General features: G+C 37.7%; 1 protein-coding gene across 1 annotated transcript; it reads left to right on the forward strand.

Moving 5' to 3' along the window:
• The first annotated feature begins 13,532 nt into the window (after positions 1 to 13,532).
• Positions 13,533 to 20,276, forward strand: si:dkey-187a12.4 (uncharacterized). The gene is made up of 4 exons (XM_062430131.1): positions 13,533 to 13,932; positions 15,897 to 16,120; positions 16,603 to 16,762; positions 18,246 to 20,276. Exons 1-4 carry the CDS (start codon positions 13,653 to 13,655, stop codon positions 18,431 to 18,433), a joined length of 852 nt encoding a protein of 283 aa, XP_062286115.1. The 5' UTR covers positions 13,533 to 13,652; the 3' UTR covers positions 18,434 to 20,276.
• The last annotated feature ends 3 nt before the right edge of the window (positions 20,277 to 20,279 follow it).

A 20,279-nucleotide genomic window follows, 5' to 3' on the forward strand; every position in this document is an offset into this window, starting at 1 on the left:
AAAGAAGAAGCATCTGTAACCTCAGAGAGAACCTCAGGAGTACAGAAGATTGTTCACCGAGAGTTTGAGTTATTGGCCCAACTTGAGCATTGACTTGTATTTTTACTACAGTAAGTGCTACTTGTTGGGACGGTTTCACATGACAAATACTACAGGGTGTAAGCGAAGATGTGTGCTATTGGAGTCACGTCCAGATCACCTTAAATGGAGACACTGATGACTTTTGTTTTCATAAGTGCTTCTCTTTGGGGTTGTCTTGATTGTGAGTTTTTTCATTGGAAAAATTCAGACAGTCTTTTCACGTCCTTTTAACATGACTAGAGAAATGTATGAGTTGGTCACCAACATTACCCAAACAGAGACACTGACTTGTCTTCTAAATGCAGTAAGTGCTACTTGTTGGGGTAGTTTTTCTGGCCTCTGATTTCCCATCTTCCTTTCCAGGTATTTCTTTACCAAACAGCCATTCTACAACAGTTATTTCTTTTTCCACAAATGCTATTTTTACCATTCTTTAGTCATTGGCCTTATCCTAACATGAGCATTGACTTGACTGTTGAATTTAGTAAGTGCTACTTGTTGGGGCAATTTCAACTGACATGAGCAACTGCACATATGAGAAGGTATTTTTTCAAGAATCACTCTCAGATCACCTCAAAGAAAGCCACTGTTGATTTTTGTGTTCATAAGTGCTTTTCTTTGGGGTTGTCTTGGTTGTGACAAGTTCCTCCATTGAAGATCTCTGCAGAGCAGATGGACAACGACTCAGCAACACACTTTAGTGAGACACACATTTCAAGTTAAGCAACTCTCCGATTTCAACATTAAGAAACTGCTATATAGTTGGGGTGTATAAATAATTGGCTCAATGGAATGTCAACCTTTTGCCATCACTGTCTAGACTGTCATTATTATTACCCTGAAACAAACACTGACTTTGTTTCTCAATGCAGTAAGTGCTTGTTGTTGGGGTAGTTTTATTGATCCATGCTTCTTCAGATATGTGTTTTGTGTGGGAACTGGAAACCTCAGTAAGAGATACACTCCAACTTGAGCCACATTCTTTTAATAAAACAAAGGAAAGTGCTTTGAAGTTGGGGTGTGATTCTAGACTGTATCACTACTTGGACTCCAGATTCAATTTTTATACACATATGCCCACCATGTCAGAATGATATTTTGGACCTTTTGTGGCTCATTTTTGTTAAAGTAGGTATTGAGTGCTAAATCTATTCCTTTGTATTGTTTGCAGTTGTGCTGATGCAGATTCAACTAGGTCCACCAGGTGGCAGGCAAACTCATTGCAGTCTAATTGACCACTCCACATCTGCTAACAACATGCATGAAATTAAGATGATGGTTGTCCATTCAACAAGTACAAGTAATGTGATTGCATATTGACCATCGTTACAACCATTGAAACTACATGGAAATAAGGGCGGAGTCGGGTTCAGTAGTGGCACACTGTATATAAAATGGTCAAAACTGTGTACCACTTGTACTGCTAACAGGAAACAACACAGAAGTTGCAAGAAAGAAGAAGCATCTGTAACCTCAGAGAGAACCTCAGGAGTACAGAAGATTGTTCACCGAGAGTTTGAGTTATTGGCCCAACTTGAGCATTGACTTGTATTTTTACTACAGTAAGTGCTACTTGTTGGGACGGTTTCACATGACAAATACTACAGGCTGTAAGCGAAGATGTGTGCTATTGGAGTCACGTCCAGATCACCTTAAATGGAGACACTGATGACTTTTGTTTTCATAAGTGCTTCTCTTTGGGGTTGTCTTGATTGTGAGTTTTTTCATTGGAAAAATTCAGACAAGTCTTTTCACGTCCTTTTAACATGACTAGAGAAATGTATGAGTTGGTCACCAACATTACCCAAACAGAGACACTGACTTGTCTTCTAAATGCAGTAAGTGCTACTTGTTGGGGTAGTTTTTCTGGCCTCTGATTTCCCATCTTCCTTTCCAGGTATTTCTTTACCAAACAGCCATTCTACAACAGTTATTTCTTTTTCCACAAATGCTATTTTTACCATTCTTTAGCCATTGGCCTTATCCTAACATGAGCATTGACTTGACTGTTGAATTTAGTAAGTGTTACTTGTTGGGGCAATTTCAACTGACATGAGCAACTGCACATATGAGAAGGTTTTTTTCAAGAATCACTCTCAGATCACCTCAAAGAAAGCCACTGTTGATTTTTGTGTTCATAAGTGCTTTTCTTTGGGGTTGTCTTGGTTGTGACAAGTTCCTCCATTGAAGATCTCTGCAGAGCAGATGGACAACGACTCAGCAACACATTTTAGTGAGACACACATTTCAACTTAAGCAACTCTCTGATTTCAACATTAAGAAACTGCTATATAGTTGGGGTGTATAAATAATTGGCTCAATGGAATGTCAACCTTTTGCCATCACTGTCTAGACTGTCATTATTATTACCCTGAAACAAACACTGACTTTGTTTCTCAATGCAGTAAGTGCTTGTTGTTGGGGTAGTTTTATTGATCCATGCTTCTTCAGATATGTGTTTTGTGTGGGAACTGGAAACCTCAGTAAGAGATACACTCCAACTTGAGCCACATTCTTTTAATAAAACAAAGGAAAGTGCTTTGAAGTTGGGGTGTGATTCTAGACTGTATCACTACTTGGACTCCAGATTCAATTTTTATACACATATGCCCACCATGTCAGAATGATATTTTGGACCTTTTGTGGCTCATTTTTGTTAAAGTAGGTATTGAGTGCTAAATCTATTCCTTTGTATTGTTTGCAGTTGTGCTGATGCAGATTCAACTAGGTCCACCAGGTGGCAGGCAAACTCATTGCAGTCTAATTGACCACTCCACATCTGCTAACAACATGCATGAAATTAAGATGATGGTTGTCCATTCAACAAGTACAAGGAATGTGATTGCATATTGACCATCGTTACAACCATTGAAACTACATGGAAATAAGGGCGGAGTCGGGTTCAGTAGTGGCACACTGTATATAAAATGGTCAAAACTGTGTACTGCTAACAGGAAACAACACAGAAGTTGCAAGAAAGAAGAAGCATCTGTAACCTCAGAGAGAACCTCAGGAGTACAGAAGATTGTTCACCGAGAGTTTGAATTATTGGCCCAACTTGAGCATTGACTTGTATTTTTACTACAGTAAGTGCTACTTGTTGGGACGGTTTCACATGACAAATACTACAGGCTGTAAGCGAAGATGTGTGCTATTGGAGTCACGTCCAGATCACCTTAAATGGAGACACTGATGACTTTTGTTTTCATAAGTGCTTCTCTTTGGGGTTGTCTTGATTGTGAGCTTTTTCATTGGAAAAATTCAGACAAGTCTTTTCACGTCCTTTTAACATGACTAGAGAAATGTATGAGTTGGTCACCAACATTACCCAAACAGAGACACTGACTTGTCTTCTAAATGCAGTAAGTGCTACTTGTTGGGGTAGTTTTTCTGGCCTCTGATTTCCCATCTTCCTTTCCAGGTATTTCTTTACCAAACAGCCATTCTACAACAGTTATTTCTTTTTCCACAAATGCTATTTTTACCATTCTTTAGTCATTGGCCTTATCCTAACATGAGCATAGACTTGACTGTTGAATTTAGTAAGTGCTACTTGTTGGGGCAATTTCAACTGACATGAGCAACTGCACATATGAGAAGGTTTTTTTTCAAGAATCACTCTCAGATCACCTCAAAGAAAGCCACTGTTGATTTTTGTGTTCATAAGTGCTTTTCTTTGGGGTTGTCTTGGTTGTGACAAGTTCCTCCATTGAAGATCTCTGCAGAGCAGATGAACAACGACTCAGCAACACATTTTAGTGAGACACACATTTCAACTTAAGCAACTCTCTGATTTCAACATTAGGAAACTGCTATATAGTTGGGGTGTATAAATAATTGGCTCAATGGAATGTCAACCTTTTGCCATCACTGTCTAGACTGTCATTATTATTACCCTGAAACAAACACTGACTTTGTTTCTCAATGCAGTAAGTGCTTGTTGTTGGGGTAGTTTTATTGATCCATGCTTCTTCAGATATGTGTTTTGTGTGGGAACTGGAAACCTCAGTAAGAGATACACTCCAACTTGAGCCACATTCTTTTAATAAAACAAAGGAAAGTGCTTTGAAGTTGGGGTGTGATTCTAGACTGTATCACTACTTGGACTCCAGATTCAATTTTTATACACATATGCCCACCATCTGTAACCTCAGAGAGAACCTCAGGAGTACAGAAGATTGTTCACCGAGAGTTTGAGTTATTGGCCCAACTTGAGCATTGACTTGTATTTTTACTACAGTAAGTGCTACTTGTTGGGACGGTTTCACATGACAAATACTACAGGCTGTAAGCGAAGATGTGTGCTATTGGAGTCACGTCCAGATCACCTTAAATGGAGACACTGATGACTTTTGTTTTCATAAGTGCTTCTCTTTGGGGTTGTCTTGATTGTGAGTTTTTTCATTGGAAAAATTCAGACAAGTCTTTTCACGTCCTTTTAACATGACTAGAGAAATGTATGAGTTGGTCACCAACATTACCCAAACAGAGACACTGACTTGTCTTCTAAATGCAGTAGGTGCTACTTGTTGGGGTAGTTTTTCTGGCCTCTGATTTCCCATCTTCCTTTCCAGGTATTTCTTTACCAAACAGCCATTCTACAACAGTTATTTCTTTTTCCACAAATGCTATTTTTTACCATTCTTTAGCCATTGGCCTTATCCTAACATGAGCATTGACTTGACTGTTGAATTTAGTAAGTGCTACTTGTTGGGGCAATTTCAACTGACATGAGCAACTGCACATATGAGAAGGTTTTTTTCAAGAATCACTCTCAGATCACCTCAAAGAAAGCCACTGTTGATTTTTGTGTTCATAAGTGCTTTTCTTTGGGGTTGTCTTGGTTGTGACAAGTTCCTCCATTGAAGATCTCTGCAGAGCAGATGGACAACGACTCAGCAACACATTTTAGTGAGACACACATTTCAACTTAAGCAACTCTCTGATTTCAACATTAAGAAACTGCTATATAGTTGGGGTGTATAAATAATTGGCTCAATGGAATGTCAACCTTTTGCCATCACTGTCTAGACTGTCATTATTATTACCCTGAAACAAACACTGACTTTGTTTCTCAATGCAGTAAGTGCTTGTTGTTGGGGTAGTTTTATTGATCCATGCTTCTTCAGATATGTGTTTTGTGTGGGAACTGGAAACCTCAGTAAGAGATACACTCCAACTTGAGCCACATTCTTTTAATAAAACAAAGGAAAGTGCTTTGAAGTTGGGGTGTGATTCTAGACTGTATCACTACTTGGACTCCAGATTCAATTTTTATACACATATGCCCACCATGTCAGAATGATATTTTGGACCTTTTGTGGCTCATTTTTGTTAAAGTAGGTATTGAGTGCTAAATCTATTCCTTTGTATTGTTTGCAGTTGTGCTGATGCAGATTCAACTAGGTCCACCAGGTGGCAGGCAAACTCATTGCAGTCTAATTGACCACTCCACATCTGCTAACAACATGCATGAAATTAAGATGATGGTTGTCCATTCAACAAGTACAAGGAATGTGATTGCATATTGACCATCGTTACAACCATTGAAACTACATGGAAATAAGGGCGGAGTCGGGTTCAGTAGTGGCACACTGTATATAAAATGGTCAAAACTGTGTACTGCTAACAGGAAACAACACAGAAGTTGCAAGAAAGAAGAAGCATCTGTAACCTCAGAGAGAACCTCAGGAGTACAGAAGATTGTTCACCGAGAGTTTGAATTATTGGCCCAACTTGAGCATTGACTTGTATTTTTACTACAGTAAGTGCTACTTGTTGGGACGGTTTCACATGACAAATACTACAGGCTGTAAGCGAAGATGTGTGCTATTGGAGTCACGTCCAGATCACCTTAAATGGAGACACTGATGACTTTTGTTTTCATAAGTGCTTCTCTTTGGGGTTGTCTTGATTGTGAGCTTTTTCATTGGAAAAATTCAGACAAGTCTTTTCACGTCCTTTTAACATGACTAGAGAAATGTATGAGTTGGTCACCAACATTACCCAAACAGAGACACTGACTTGTCTTCTAAATGCAGTAAGTGCTACTTGTTGGGGTAGTTTTTCTGGCCTCTGATTTCCCATCTTCCTTTCCAGGTATTTCTTTATCAAACAGCCATTCTACAACAGTTATTTCTTTTTCCACAAATGCTATTTTTACCATTCTTTAGTCATTGGCCTTATCCTAACATGAGCATAGACTTGACTGTTGAATTTAGTAAGTGCTACTTGTTGGGGCAATTTCAACTGACATGAGCAACTGCACATATGAGAAGGTTTTTTTTCAAGAATCACTCTCAGATCACCTCAAAGAAAGCCACTGTTGATTTTTGTGTTCATAAGTGCTTTTCTTTGGGGTTGTCTTGGTTGTGACAAGTTCCTCCATTGAAGATCTCTGCAGAGCAGATGAACAACGACTCAGCAACACATTTTAGTGAGACACACATTTCAACTTAAGCAACTCTCTGATTTCAACATTAGGAAACTGCTATATAGTTGGGGTGTATAAATAATTGGCTCAATGGAATGTCAACCTTTTGCCATCACTGTCTAGACTGTCATTATTATTACCCTGAAACAAACACTGACTTTGTTTCTCAATGCAGTAAGTGCTTGTTGTTGGGGTAGTTTTATTGATCCATGCTTCTTCAGATATGTGTTTTGTGTGGGAACTGGAAACCTCAGTAAGAGATACACTCCAACTTGAGCCACATTCTTTTAATAAAACAAAGGAAAGTGCTTTGAAGTTGGGGTGTGATTCTAGACTGTATCACTACTTGGACTCCAGATTCAATTTTTATACACATATGCCCACCATCTGTAACCTCAGAGAGAACCTCAGGAGTACAGAAGATTGTTCACCGAGAGTTTGAGTTATTGGCCCAACTTGAGCATTGACTTGTATTTTTACTACAGTAAGTGCTACTTGTTGGGACGGTTTCACATGACAAATACTACAGGCTGTAAGCGAAGATGTGTGCTATTGGAGTCACGTCCAGATCACCTTAAATGGAGACACTGATGACTTTTGTTTTCATAAGTGCTTCTCTTTGGGGTTGTCTTGATTGTGAGTTTTTTCATTGGAAAAATTCAGACAAGTCTTTTCACGTCCTTTTAACATGACTAGAGAAATGTATGAGTTGGTCACCAACATTACCCAAACAGAGACACTGACTTGTCTTCTAAATGCAGTAAGTGCTACTTGTTGGGGTAGTTTTTCTGGCCTCTGATTTCCCATCTTCCTTTCCAGGTATTTCTTTACCAAACAGCCATTCTACAACAGTTATTTCTTTTTCCACAAATGCTATTTTTTACCATTCTTTAGCCATTGGCCTTATCCTAACATGAGCATTGACTTGACTGTTGAATTTAGTAAGTGCTACTTGTTGGGGCAATTTCAACTGACATGAGCAACTGCACATATGAGAAGGTTTTTTTCAAGAATCACTCTCAGATCACCTCAAAGAAAGCCACTGTTGATTTTTGTGTTCATAAGTGCTTTTCTTTGGGGTTGTCTTGGTTGTGACAAGTTCCTCCATTGAAGATCTCTGCAGAGCAGATGGACAACGACTCAGCAACACATTTTAGTGAGACACACATTTCAACTTAAGCAACTCTCTGATTTCAACATTAAGAAACTGCTATATAGTTGGGGTGTATAAATAATTGGCTCAATGGAATGTCAACCTTTTGCCATCACTGTCTAGACTGTCATTATTATTACCCTGAAACAAACACTGACTTTGTTTCTCAATGCAGTAAGTGCTTGTTGTTGGGGTAGTTTTATTGATCCATGCTTCTTCAGATATGTGTTTTGTGTGGGAACTGGAAACCTCAGTAAGAGATACACTCCAACTTGAGCCACATTCTTTTAATAAAACAAAGGAAAGTGCTTTGAAGTTGGGGTGTGATTCTAGACTGTATCACTACTTGGACTCCAGATTCAATTTTTATACACATATGCCCACCATGTCAGAATGATATTTTGGACCTTTTGTGGCTCATTTTTGTTAAAGTAGGTATTGAGTGCTAAATCTATTCCTTTGTATTGTTTGCAGTTGTGCTGATGCAGATTCAACTAGGTCCACCAGGTGGCAGGCAAACTCATTGCAGTCTAATTGACCACTCCACATCTGCTAACAACATGCATGAAATTAAGATGATGGTTGTCCATTCAACAAGTACAAGGAATGTGATTGCATACTGACCATCGTTACAACCATTGAAACTACATGGAAATAAGGGCGGAGTCGGGTTCAGTAGTGGCACACTGTATATAAAATGGTCAAAACTGTGTACTGCTAACAGGAAACAACACAGAAGTTGCAAGAAAGAAGAAGCATCTGTAACCTCAGAGAGAACCTCAGGAGTACAGAAGATTGTTCACCGAGAGTTTGAGTTATTGGCCCAACTTGAGCATTGACTTGTATTTTTACTACAGTAAGTGCTACTTGTTGGGACGGTTTCACATGACAAATACTACAGGGTGTAAGCGAAGATGTGTGCTATTGGAGTCACGTCCAGATCACCTTAAATGGAGACACTGATGACTTTTGTTTTCATAAGTGCTTCTCTTTGGGGTTGTCTTGATTGTGAGTTTTTTCATTGGAAAAATTCAGACAGTCTTTTCACGTCCTTTTAACATGACTAGAGAAATGTATGAGTTGGTCACCAACATTACCCAAACAGAGACACTGACTTGTCTTCTAAATGCAGTAAGTGCTACTTGTTGGGGTAGTTTTTCTGGCCTCTGATTTCCCATCTTCCTTTCCAGGTATTTCTTTACCAAACAGCCATTCTACAACAGTTATTTCTTTTTCCACAAATGCTATTTTTACCATTCTTTAGTCATTGGCCTTATCCTAACATGAGCATTGACTTGACTGTTGAATTTAGTAAGTGCTACTTGTTGGGGCAATTTCAACTGACATGAGCAACTGCACATATGAGAAGGTATTTTTTCAAGAATCACTCTCAGATCACCTCAAAGAAAGCCACTGTTGATTTTTGTGTTCATAAGTGCTTTTCTTTGGGGTTGTCTTGGTTGTGACAAGTTCCTCCATTGAAGATCTCTGCAGAGCAGATGGACAACGACTCAGCAACACACTTTAGTGAGACACACATTTCAAGTTAAGCAACTCTCCGATTTCAACATTAAGAAACTGCTATATAGTTGGGGTGTATAAATAATTGGCTCAATGGAATGTCAACCTTTTGCCATCACTGTCTAGACTGTCATTATTATTACCCTGAAACAAACACTGACTTTGTTTCTCAATGCAGTAAGTGCTTGTTGTTGGGGTAGTTTTATTGATCCATGCTTCTTCAGATATGTGTTTTGTGTGGGAACTGGAAACCTCAGTAAGAGATACACTCCAACTTGAGCCACATTCTTTTAATAAAACAAAGGAAAGTGCTTTGAAGTTGGGGTGTGATTCTAGACTGTATCACTACTTGGACTCCAGATTCAATTTTTATACACATATGCCCACCATGTCAGAATGATATTTTGGACCTTTTGTGGCTCATTTTTGTTAAAGTAGGTATTGAGTGCTAAATCTATTCCTTTGTATTGTTTGCAGTTGTGCTGATGCAGATTCAACTAGGTCCACCAGGTGGCAGGCAAACTCATTGCAGTCTAATTGACCACTCCACATCTGCTAACAACATGCATGAAATTAAGATGATGGTTGTCCATTCAACAAGTACAAGGAATGTGATTGCATACTGACCATCGTTACAACCATTGAAACTACATGGAAATAAGGGCGGAGTCGGGTTCAGTAGTGGCACACTGTATATAAAATGGTCAAAACTGTGTACTGCTAACAGGAAACAACACAGAAGTTGCAAGAAAGAAGAAGCATCTGTAACCTCAGAGAGAACCTCAGGAGTACAGAAGATTGTTCACCGAGAGTTTGAGTTATTGGCCCAACTTGAGCATTGACTTGTATTTTTACTACAGTAAGTGCTACTTGTTGGGACGGTTTCACATGACAAATACTACAGGCTGTAAGCGAAGATGTGTGCTATTGGAGTCACGTCCAGATCACCTTAAATGGAGACACTGATGACTTTTGTTTTCATAAGTGCTTCTCTTTGGGGTTGTCTTGATTGTGAGTTTTTTCATTGGAAAAATTCAGACAAGTCTTTTCACGTCCTTTTAACATGACTAGAGAAATGTATGAGTTGGTCACCAACATTACCCAAACAGAGACACTGACTTGTCTTCTAAATGCAGTAAGTGCTACTTGTTGGGGTAGTTTTTCTGGCCTCTGATTTCCCATCTTCCTTTCCAGGTATTTCTTTACCAAACAGCCATTCTACAACAGTTATTTCTTTTTCCACAAATGCTATTTTTACCATTCTTTAGTCATTGGCCTTATCCTAACATGAGCATTGACTTGACTGTTGAATTTAGTAAGTGCTACTTGTTGGGGCAATTTCAACTGACATGAGCAACTGCACATATGAGAAGGTATTTTTTCAAGAATCACTCTCAGATCACCTCAAAGAAAGCCACTGTTGATTTTTGTGTTCATAAGTGCTTTTCTTTGGGGTTGTCTTGGTTGTGACAAGTTCCTCCATTGAAGATCTCTGCAGAGCAGATGGACAACGACTCAGCAACACATTTTAGTGAGACACACATTTCAACTTAAGCAACTCTCTGATTTCAACATTAGGAAACTGCTATATAGTTGGGGTGTATAAATAATTGGCTCAATGGAATGTCAACCTTTTGCCATCACTGTCTAGACTGTCATTATTATTACCCTGAAACAAACACTGACTTTGTTTCTCAATGCAGTAAGTGCTTGTTGTTGGGGTAGTTTTATTGATCCATGCTTCTTCAGATATGTGTTTTGTGTGGGAACTGGAAACCTCAGTAAGAGATACACTCCAACTTGAGCCACATTCTTTTAATAAAACAAAGGAAAGTGCTTTGAAGTTGGGGTGTGATTCTAGACTGTATCACTACTTGGACTCCAGATTCAATTTTTATACACATATGCCCACCATGTCAGAATGATATTTTGGACCTTTTGTGGCTCATTTTTGTTAAAGTAGGTATTGAGTGCTAAATCTATTCCTTTGTATTGTTTGCAGTTGTGCTGATGCAGATTCAACTAGGTCCACCAGGTGGCAGGCAAACTCATTGCAGTCTAATTGACCACTCCACATCTGCTAACAACATGCATGAAATTAAGATGATGGTTGTCCATTCAACAAGTACAAGGAATGTGATTGCATACTGACCATCGTTACAACCATTGAAACTACATGGAAATAAGGGCGGAGTCGGGTTCAGTAGTGGCACACTGTATATAAAATGGTCAAAACTGTGTACCACTTGTACTGCTAACAGGAAACAACACAGAAGTTGCAAGAAAGAAGAAGCATCTGTAACCTCAGAGAGAACCTCAGGAGTACAGAAGATTGTTCACCGAGAGTTTGAGTTATAACTTGTAACTAGGGGTGGGTATTGGCATGAACCTCACGATATCGTGACCCCCGATACTTGGGTCACGATACGATACATATCACGATATTGCGATTTAAATAGTTTATGTATTTCAGATTATATTGATTAGAGGACAAATTGAGTCAAAACCATTTCATTCATAACAGCTATTTTTTATTTCAATGAATGAAACATTAACTATATTTGTTTTATTTCTTATTTCTTACAGCTGAAACACTGAGCTGAAAACTGAAATAAAGTGCACAGTAGTTTTTCACAGTATGAAATCTGAACTGAAGTTCAAATGAAAATAAAATACCTGTGTGCATGCAGTAAAAAAGTATAAGAAAATAAAGTGCAGAATAGCCCTTTTGTTCCTCTAATCAAAATAAATAATAAAGTTAAAAAAACATAAACATTCTGAAATGGATAGACCTAAAACTTGTACTTCACTTGGTTTAACCGCTTTCTTCACCTCTTCATACATCGCGAGTACAGCTGTGTCCACCATGTACCCTCGTTGTGGCATCTTGTAACGTGGCTCTAAAGTGTGCAGCATCCACCTGAATCCAGCATTATCAACGACGCTATAAGGGCGTAAATCCTTACAGATAAAGTGCACAATCGCCTCTGTTATGCGCGAGGTCTTAACACCAATCAATCATTATTTTAACAAAGTATCGATATTTGGAGTTGAACAAATCGATATTTTATCGGCCAGCAAAGTATCGCGATATATTGCCGTATCGATTTTTTACCCACCCCTACTTGTAACTGTGTTACAAGTGCTTCTCTTTTGGGTTGTCTTGAAGTATAAGGGCCACTGAAAAAAAAAAAGAATTCTGAGAAAAAAGTCAGAATTCTGACTTTTTTTAGGTTTTAGGTCTGACTTTAATCTCATAATTCTGACTTTAATCTCATAATTCTGACTTTAATCTTTTTTTACAATGCCAAATGTTATTTTCAATGCCAAACGTTTTTATTGCAATGCTAAAATCTTTTTACAATGCCAAATTCTTTTTTCGATGACAAAGATACTGTTTTCAATGCGTCCTGGCTCCATACATTCTGTGCAGTCTTCCGTAGACGCTGTTCTACGCAGAGGTGTAACCTGCAGCAAGCTCATTGGGAACTAAAACTGTCATTCAATGTCACAGAGCTTGCACCGGTCATTTAAGGCAGGAAGTCATCACACTAAGTCACTTCAAAATAAAGCATGCAATAAAAACCAATAATAATAAAATAACTTAATTGAAACTCAAACGAATAAAATATATAAAAACATGCAACACAAAAATACTCTAAAATGATGTAGAAAAAAACAGACTTTCACCTTTTCACATGGGATGTATGTAGACAGTAGTGTCTTTAAAAGCAGCCTTATTTTTTAATATAAAATGCATCACATATTCTGTAATTGAAAAAAAAGTTTATTATTTCTTTTATTCTTACAACCAATAGTATTTTTAATGAAAGGCATATAGACTTGAGTTCAAGTGTTACCGTTAACCCTATATGGGATGAACCCTCCGAGCAGTAGTAGCCTACTTTTAATATAATTCATATATATATATATATATATATATATATATATATATATATATAGCCTATACACACACACACACACACACACGCACACACACACACACACACACACACACACATATATATATATATATGAATTGTATTTATATGTAATGTAAGGCATATAGACTAAATGTTATCGTTATTATATTTATATTTATATACATATTATATAATAATAATAAACTCTACATTATAATAAATAATATAAACTCATATATATGTAATACGTGTGAGTTAATATTGAGCACGAGTTTAACAAATGGGTTCGTTGTTTAAATGTATAATAGTGAGCATGGCAACGTGGCGTTTGCTTTCTGGGAAATGTAGTTCTTAATCAGTCCCCAATGTTCTTTCAACATTTCGATGACGTTAGTGCAACGTGGTATCATGCGCTGGAAACTGCTGTTACCCACAACTTCCGCTTTTTCCCTTTAATTGAGAGGTTCAGAAACGTTGTCGGAAGGTTTAGAAAGGATTTCCAGAACGTTTTTGTCGGTTCACATTTATAGAGAAAAGTTAAATGGAGAACGATAATGGGGAGAATGTCGACTGGTCGATGCAACGACGAGTGGATGGTTTGGTGAACAAACATATGGCAGACATTGCTCTGGAAACACTCCAGAGCAGACTGTGTGCTGTGACCGATGAGATGCACAGTCTGGCCGAACATGTCTGCAGACGCTCAGGGGAGGAGCTCAAAGACGAGCCTCGGCGGGGAGAGGTCACTTTCGATGTGGAGCCGCTCTCCTCTGACTGTAGCACCGAAGCCGCTGACAAGTTTATCTCCGCTTCATCCACAGGTAAACAGTCAGCCGCCAAACTTCCAATAGAGCCACGATTTCTCTGCAAAAACAAAAGTCTACAGGAATATTAACACTAGCTTATTTTACGGAAACTTACCTATTATGATATCACAAAATGCAATTTGTGCTTTTAATCATTTAAGGCAATGGTGTCATTACCCAGAAGTTACTTTTCTCTGCATAGTTTCCCTCTTCATTCATCCCGAGGAACAGAAATTCACACACTTTTCACAAGTCGATCTAGCCTATCTATTTTATTTTTAAATATTTGTTATGTTTATGAGTATCAGTCAACATGTACATAAATATATGACAATACCAAAGCATTTAAAAGCACAAACTATAACACCAACTTATGTTTGTCCCAAGCTGCTACAGATAGTCATACAATTTAAATTATTATCATTAATTTAGAATAAAGATGAATGATATCTCTATAAAAATGTACATTGATGAAAAACTTGATGATGTGGTCCAGTGTGTTTTTGATCATACAAGGTGATTGGAAGATCAAAGATACTCAAGATTATAAAGTTTTTATGATCAGTATGACTGAAGGTGTGTATTTCATGAGTAAAAAACTCAGTTGCATGCTTTTTGTATATCATTTATTTATTTATTTGTATGTTATTTATTTATCTTTTTTTAAATCTATATATTAATTTAATTAGATGTGCTTTTTTATATGCTTGGTCACTGTAAGTGTCGCCTCATTCATAGAAACGTATATTGGGATCATATGCCTTCAGAGAAACAGTAGGTCTTTGTTGATGGATATATCACATGCAGAATGCATGTTTAATATCATGGTCTTTATTTATTTGAAGGGGGTTCAGGATCTTGTGATGTGTTATTAAGTTGTTAGGATGTTCCATTGCAGTAATATGTTTAAAGAGTCCTATTCGTTTAATTCATTGGACGATGTGATGATTGATGGATAAGAGCTTCTGTTGTCTAGTTTCTTATAAAAACAGCACCCATGTGATCCTATTTTGAGATGCTGGAAGATTCCTGTAAACTCCTTATTGTACATTATATTCATTCTTCTAACAACCTGCAAGTGTTTCTGTTCTTTACGTTTCCGAAAAATGTAACTACGACAATTTAAACCTACATTCTTCAACATTTCAATTTGGTGTGTTTCTGATAGGGTCAACATCTGTTGGATTAGAGTCACTTCACAAATCAATACAATGATGTCAAGAATGATTTGATAGTATTTAGGACACCTGGAATTTTTTCAGGAATAAAGAAAAAACATCAATATTATAAGTTTGAAATCCTTATTTGCCAATATACTGTTCACCAAACAATATTGACCATATAGCAACGAGCACAAGAGAACATTATTCCATCATGATGCTCCATCAAGATTTCATCAGTGTGGGGCTCTTGGACACAGATTTTTCTGTTGTTTTGGAGTCATTTATTAGGTTCATGATGTTGTGATTGATGAGCATCTTATTTGTTAGTTGTTTTTATTTATTCTCTATTTTATGATAAACCTATTCCTAACCATAATCTTAAATCTGACCCAAACTAATATGAAGTGTGGTGTGTATGAAGTGCCAATCTAAGCATTACTGGGAGAAGGAGGAGGAGTGGTCTGCACTGCATCATTATTAGGGACCTCAGGTAAGAGACCAGTAGTGACTTAAGAGGTGAGTACATGGTGGCAACATGATGTATTCAAAATGATGTTTTGAAAGTGTACTTAGTATGTGAATCAAATATGATGCCATGTACATCATCACCATGTACTGTTTGTTGCCTCTTTAAAGTCTGACATGCGTGACACTCTCACTTTATTTTCATTGATCGTGTGTTATGTATGTAGCACATCAATAATACATGCCGGTCTCCTTTGTCTATCTGTGGCACTATCTGCACTCCATGAACTCAAACTTAACTTGAAAAACTATCCCGTCACACTCCACTTCTCTCCACCTCTTCCTCTCCAGAGTCTGCTGCACAGCGCAAGATCATCACCCTCCTGGTGGAGATCAAAGAGGAACAGCAGAGGCAGTGGGCGGTACTGAGGGATCTTCAGGCCCGACTGCAGGGTCAGACCTGGTACCATGAGGAGGATGTGGAGGCTCTGGACGTGGATCTCCCTCTGAATACCCTCGAACAGCTGGATGAGATGGAGAGACAGCTGGAGGAGCCAGGAATACAAAAGAGAATGGTAGCGTGAATGTTGCTGTTTTTATTTGTGAAGGATGTGATAATTAGAAGCAGAAGACTGAAATGCCATTCAGGGTCATGGCCTGTCTGTGACCTGACTCTGACATATAAAGCATCCACATGATATGCATGATATTTTGATGAGCTAAGTTTCTTTCCTTAACCACTAATTTGAAACTGGTGTCACTTTGTTCCAGAAGATAATGTGTAAAATGTGTTCGGGTTTGGAGTGCAACCAGAAATTTCAAAGGGAACTGATTGTGATTCTTATGATTTTCGTCATGAAAGCTGTAGAAATACACTTGTTTTTCAAGTATTTAACCTACATTTTACATAAAAAAGGAAATTAATCATTGAGGCTGCTAATGAACACATTCATTCATAGAAGACCATTCATTTGGTGAATGTAAGCACTGCAGACAGTTATAAACGAGTAGCTTGATTTGCTGTGAAACCTTTGTTGACACCTGGTCCAAATTCTAGGTGTCATACCTCTCACGGATGGGTGGGGCTACAGTTGATGATGCAGTGAGACGGCTTATGCAAGCTGTACTTTCATTCGCTGTTGGTTCTGAGCTCAACTGGGTGGGCCGTGGACAGAAGAGGAGCTTCAGGAACACCCGCCTACAAGGGGTCCTCTTCCGTAAGTACATTTGTCAAAGAAAAACAAACAAACAAACAAAGAAAAAACACATATAAGATAAGTTAGGGAGGAATAAAGTGTCTAAATCTGGGGATATTATTTATGGTTCTTATTGTCAATGAATCCATTAAAAAAGACTAAAACCAACAATGAATCAAATATGATTATTTCATTGAACATGAATTAATCCTACTAACAAGTATTGTTTGTATCCAAATCCTGATATATCTTATTCCTCTGTGTCAAAGAGCTCCATTGTTGTTATAATTAAGCCATACTGTTGCACTGGGTGACATGTTCCACATTCAGCAGCTGTGGCTCAGGAGGTAGAGCAGGTCGTCCACTAATCAGAAGATTGGTGGTTCGATTTCCGGTTCTCCAGTCTGCATATTGAAGTGTCCTTGGGCAAGACACTGAACCCCGAATTGCTCCCGATGGCCGTGCCAACTGTATAAATGTGTGTGTGAATGTAACTTGTAGTGTAAAAGTGCTTTGAGTGGTCTGAAGACTAGAAAATGCTACATAAGTACAATCCATTTACCATCCTGCTGCCAGAAATACTCACGAAAGTATTTGCATGTAAATTAATCTACTGCTGAAAATAGTCCCTAAAAACTACAGTACCAGCTGTTCTAGAAAAGTTGTTTAACGATTTTATAAAAAAGAATCTTGATGTTAGATGAGCTGTTTTAAAAGAAGAATGTCTTAAGTAGGAACCAGTGGGCTCAGACCTGAGAGCCACAGACAGGGCAGGTAGGTCAGAAAGTACTGAGACATGGACTAGGACATTGTTGACTTTATTATTTTCATGAGATTTGTTGACATTAAGGAAAGTACAATATGCACAACCATTTCCTTTAAAAAAAACAGAATACTATACACAGTACTTTACATGCATTTAATGTATAGGTGTAGTACACTTTGCATAATTGCACTTGAAGGAATGGAGTCTTGTGGTGGCTCAGGTTTCTTATGCCTTCAGATTATCAGTGTAAGCAGGATGTAGGGTTCAGACTTTACTGCCAAGAAACATTTTATTTCACAACATAAAACTGATATTTCTAAATTGTGATACCAGATCATTTTCCACCAATTGAAATCATTTAAGTTTTGTGTTTTCATGAGAAGAATGCTTTAATCACAGCTTCCACTGGTGCTGCATGTCTTGTTAATGCTTGCAGTAGGTTTTGCTTTTCAAATGTTTCCAAATTGTTGGTGTTCAGTGAGGTTAAAATCTGGCATCTGATAGCGCTACATCTGACTGTGGTGGTCTGAGCTGATCCTGCACAAGTTAAAACCATACCCACACCTGAATATACAGTATGTACAACCATGTGTGACTGTTGGTTGTATGCACTGTTGCATTAACCTCTTGTGTAGCTCATAATCTCTATCTGTATCTGGCTTGTTTTGAATGGTAAATAAATATCACTGAGCTGTACAGAAGGATAATGTCCATATTCACTTTATGCGTAACTCTTAGGCGCTCTGAAACGAACACCGGTGGGTAAAGAGGCCACACATCATCAGTACGCTGACGTAGTGAAGAAATGGCTGCGGTTTGCCCCGTTCAGACAAGGAGGGACCGGCCGTCGCTGCTGCAAACCTTCCACAGAGTTTCCAGATTCTCAGGAAACTGACCAAAGTTTTAACCAGAGCTGCACAGACTGATATTTATCTCACTTATTAGTTATCCCAAGATAAATAAGGGTTTCCGTTCCATTGTTCATGAAAAAACGTCTTTCTTAAATATACCTGCATATTGCACATCTGTTATTTTTCCTTCCTCCAAAGTGCTAATGGTGCAAATGTGTCCCTTTTTAAAGGAGCTGAATAAGGAGATGTTTTTTTCCATTTCAGTTGAGCTGTGTTAGGGAAGGAAAACCTGGCAACTATGTGCCTTTTAGAAACTTCATGTAAAAAAAACAAAACAAGAATAAGAACATCAGTCTCATTTGTTTAAATATGGATGTATAGTGAATCGACGTGAAACCATCCTCTGTATTCATTTCTCAGTGTTAAAGGATTGTTTGTCATTTTTGTACTATGAACATTATTCTGTTTAATTGCCTAATGCATCTTTGTAACCCAAGTGAGTGTTACTCATACAGTATGAGAATTTATACAGTGGATGTTCACAGTTTATAATGTAGGGGGCGACAAAATCAACATCATTAGTTTATTGAGTCAACAACAACAACAAACTATGTACAGTGTCTCAGTGAAATTAATATTCTGTTGCCTGGAAAAAGCGTCACCATGACTTTTTTCATATGTTCTTTTGTAGTTAGAATCTTTGAAAAAAAACAACACATCCAAATGAAGCACAGGTGGAAATTACTCCAAAAATGTCATGATTGTGTAATTATTTGTTTTGTTTTTTTGTTAGAATATATATTTTGTTTGTATTTTTTTTTTGGTGCAAATATTTAGAAAAGTTGAAAGCCAGGAATACATTCACTTCAGTCCGTAAAGGCTTCATGTAGTAATAGGTTGTCTTCAAAGCTTTCCTTTATTGTTGTGATGTAAACAGTAACTTAGTTACTAAAGAAATTGTATCATTTATGTATTACATATATTCATAGTAGTTACATGATGAATAGGTATAGCTCTTTGATGTTAATCTTTTCATCATTTAAACCCACTTGAAGCTTGCCATCGTGCTAATTTTGGACACATTAACCTCATTAACAATGGTTTGTTTAACAGTAAGTTACACAGCTTATAGGTTGTAAGAATTAAGTATCTTTGAACAGTAAATGCAATACTATAAGCATAACCTTAACATGTATATATACTGAAAATACACAAGTTAAGCTGACTAGGCAGGAAGAAGTCAAAAACATGTAGGATATGACCCAGAATTTAAGGAAATGATCTGATTTCAGGTCTATTATTAAACATATTGTAATTATTTTGTCAGCAGCAGCACGTAGAGCATGTCAGTGCTAAATAATGTAAATACAAACTAGTTCAGTCATTTAATTTGGACTATGAAGTTTGTAATTTTTTGTATGTTAAACCATGTAAAATATACCTTTAGGTCTTTGGGATTCTTACTGTATATTTACTATTTATTACTGTATATCTGTATATCTTTCCTGTTTTACATGTTGGCTTTGTTAGTGTTGTTCCAGTGAAAGAACACACACACACACACACACACACACACACACACACACACACACACACACACACACACACACACACACACACACACACACACACACACATACACTGTATGATGACACGAGAGGCCTTTTTAACTTAAGAGATTTTGACTTGTCATAGTAAAAGAATAAAGAAACACAGGTGTTAATGATACAGTTAATATTGAGTGAATTCAACTTTGCTGCTTCAGTTTCAGGGTTCTGGCATTGCACATACTGGCTCACTGCCATCGTCGCTTGCTGGGATAGTTGAACTGAGCCATTGTTAATGTTATGAAGAACACCTGTGCTATTCTTATCAAGTCATGTCAAAATGTCTGCTGTGAAAAATGCCTATTCTAATGTCC

This window comes from Scomber scombrus, chromosome 12, assembly GCF_963691925.1.
Source record: "Scomber scombrus chromosome 12, fScoSco1.1, whole genome shotgun sequence".
Classification (NCBI taxonomy): domain Eukaryota; kingdom Metazoa; phylum Chordata; class Actinopteri; order Scombriformes; family Scombridae; genus Scomber; species Scomber scombrus.

Coding starts and splice junctions, on each gene's coding strand:
- si:dkey-187a12.4 (XM_062430131.1), top strand. CDS start 13,653: ATGGAGAACGATAATGGGGAGAATGTCGACTGGTCGATGCAACGACGA. Junction 13,933..15,896: donor TATCTCCGCTTCATCCACAG/GTAAACAGTCAG, acceptor CTTCCTCTCCAG/AGTCTGCTGCACAGCGCAAG. Junction 16,121..16,602: donor CAGGAATACAAAAGAGAATG/GTAGCGTGAATG, acceptor TCCAAATTCTAG/GTGTCATACCTCTCACGGAT.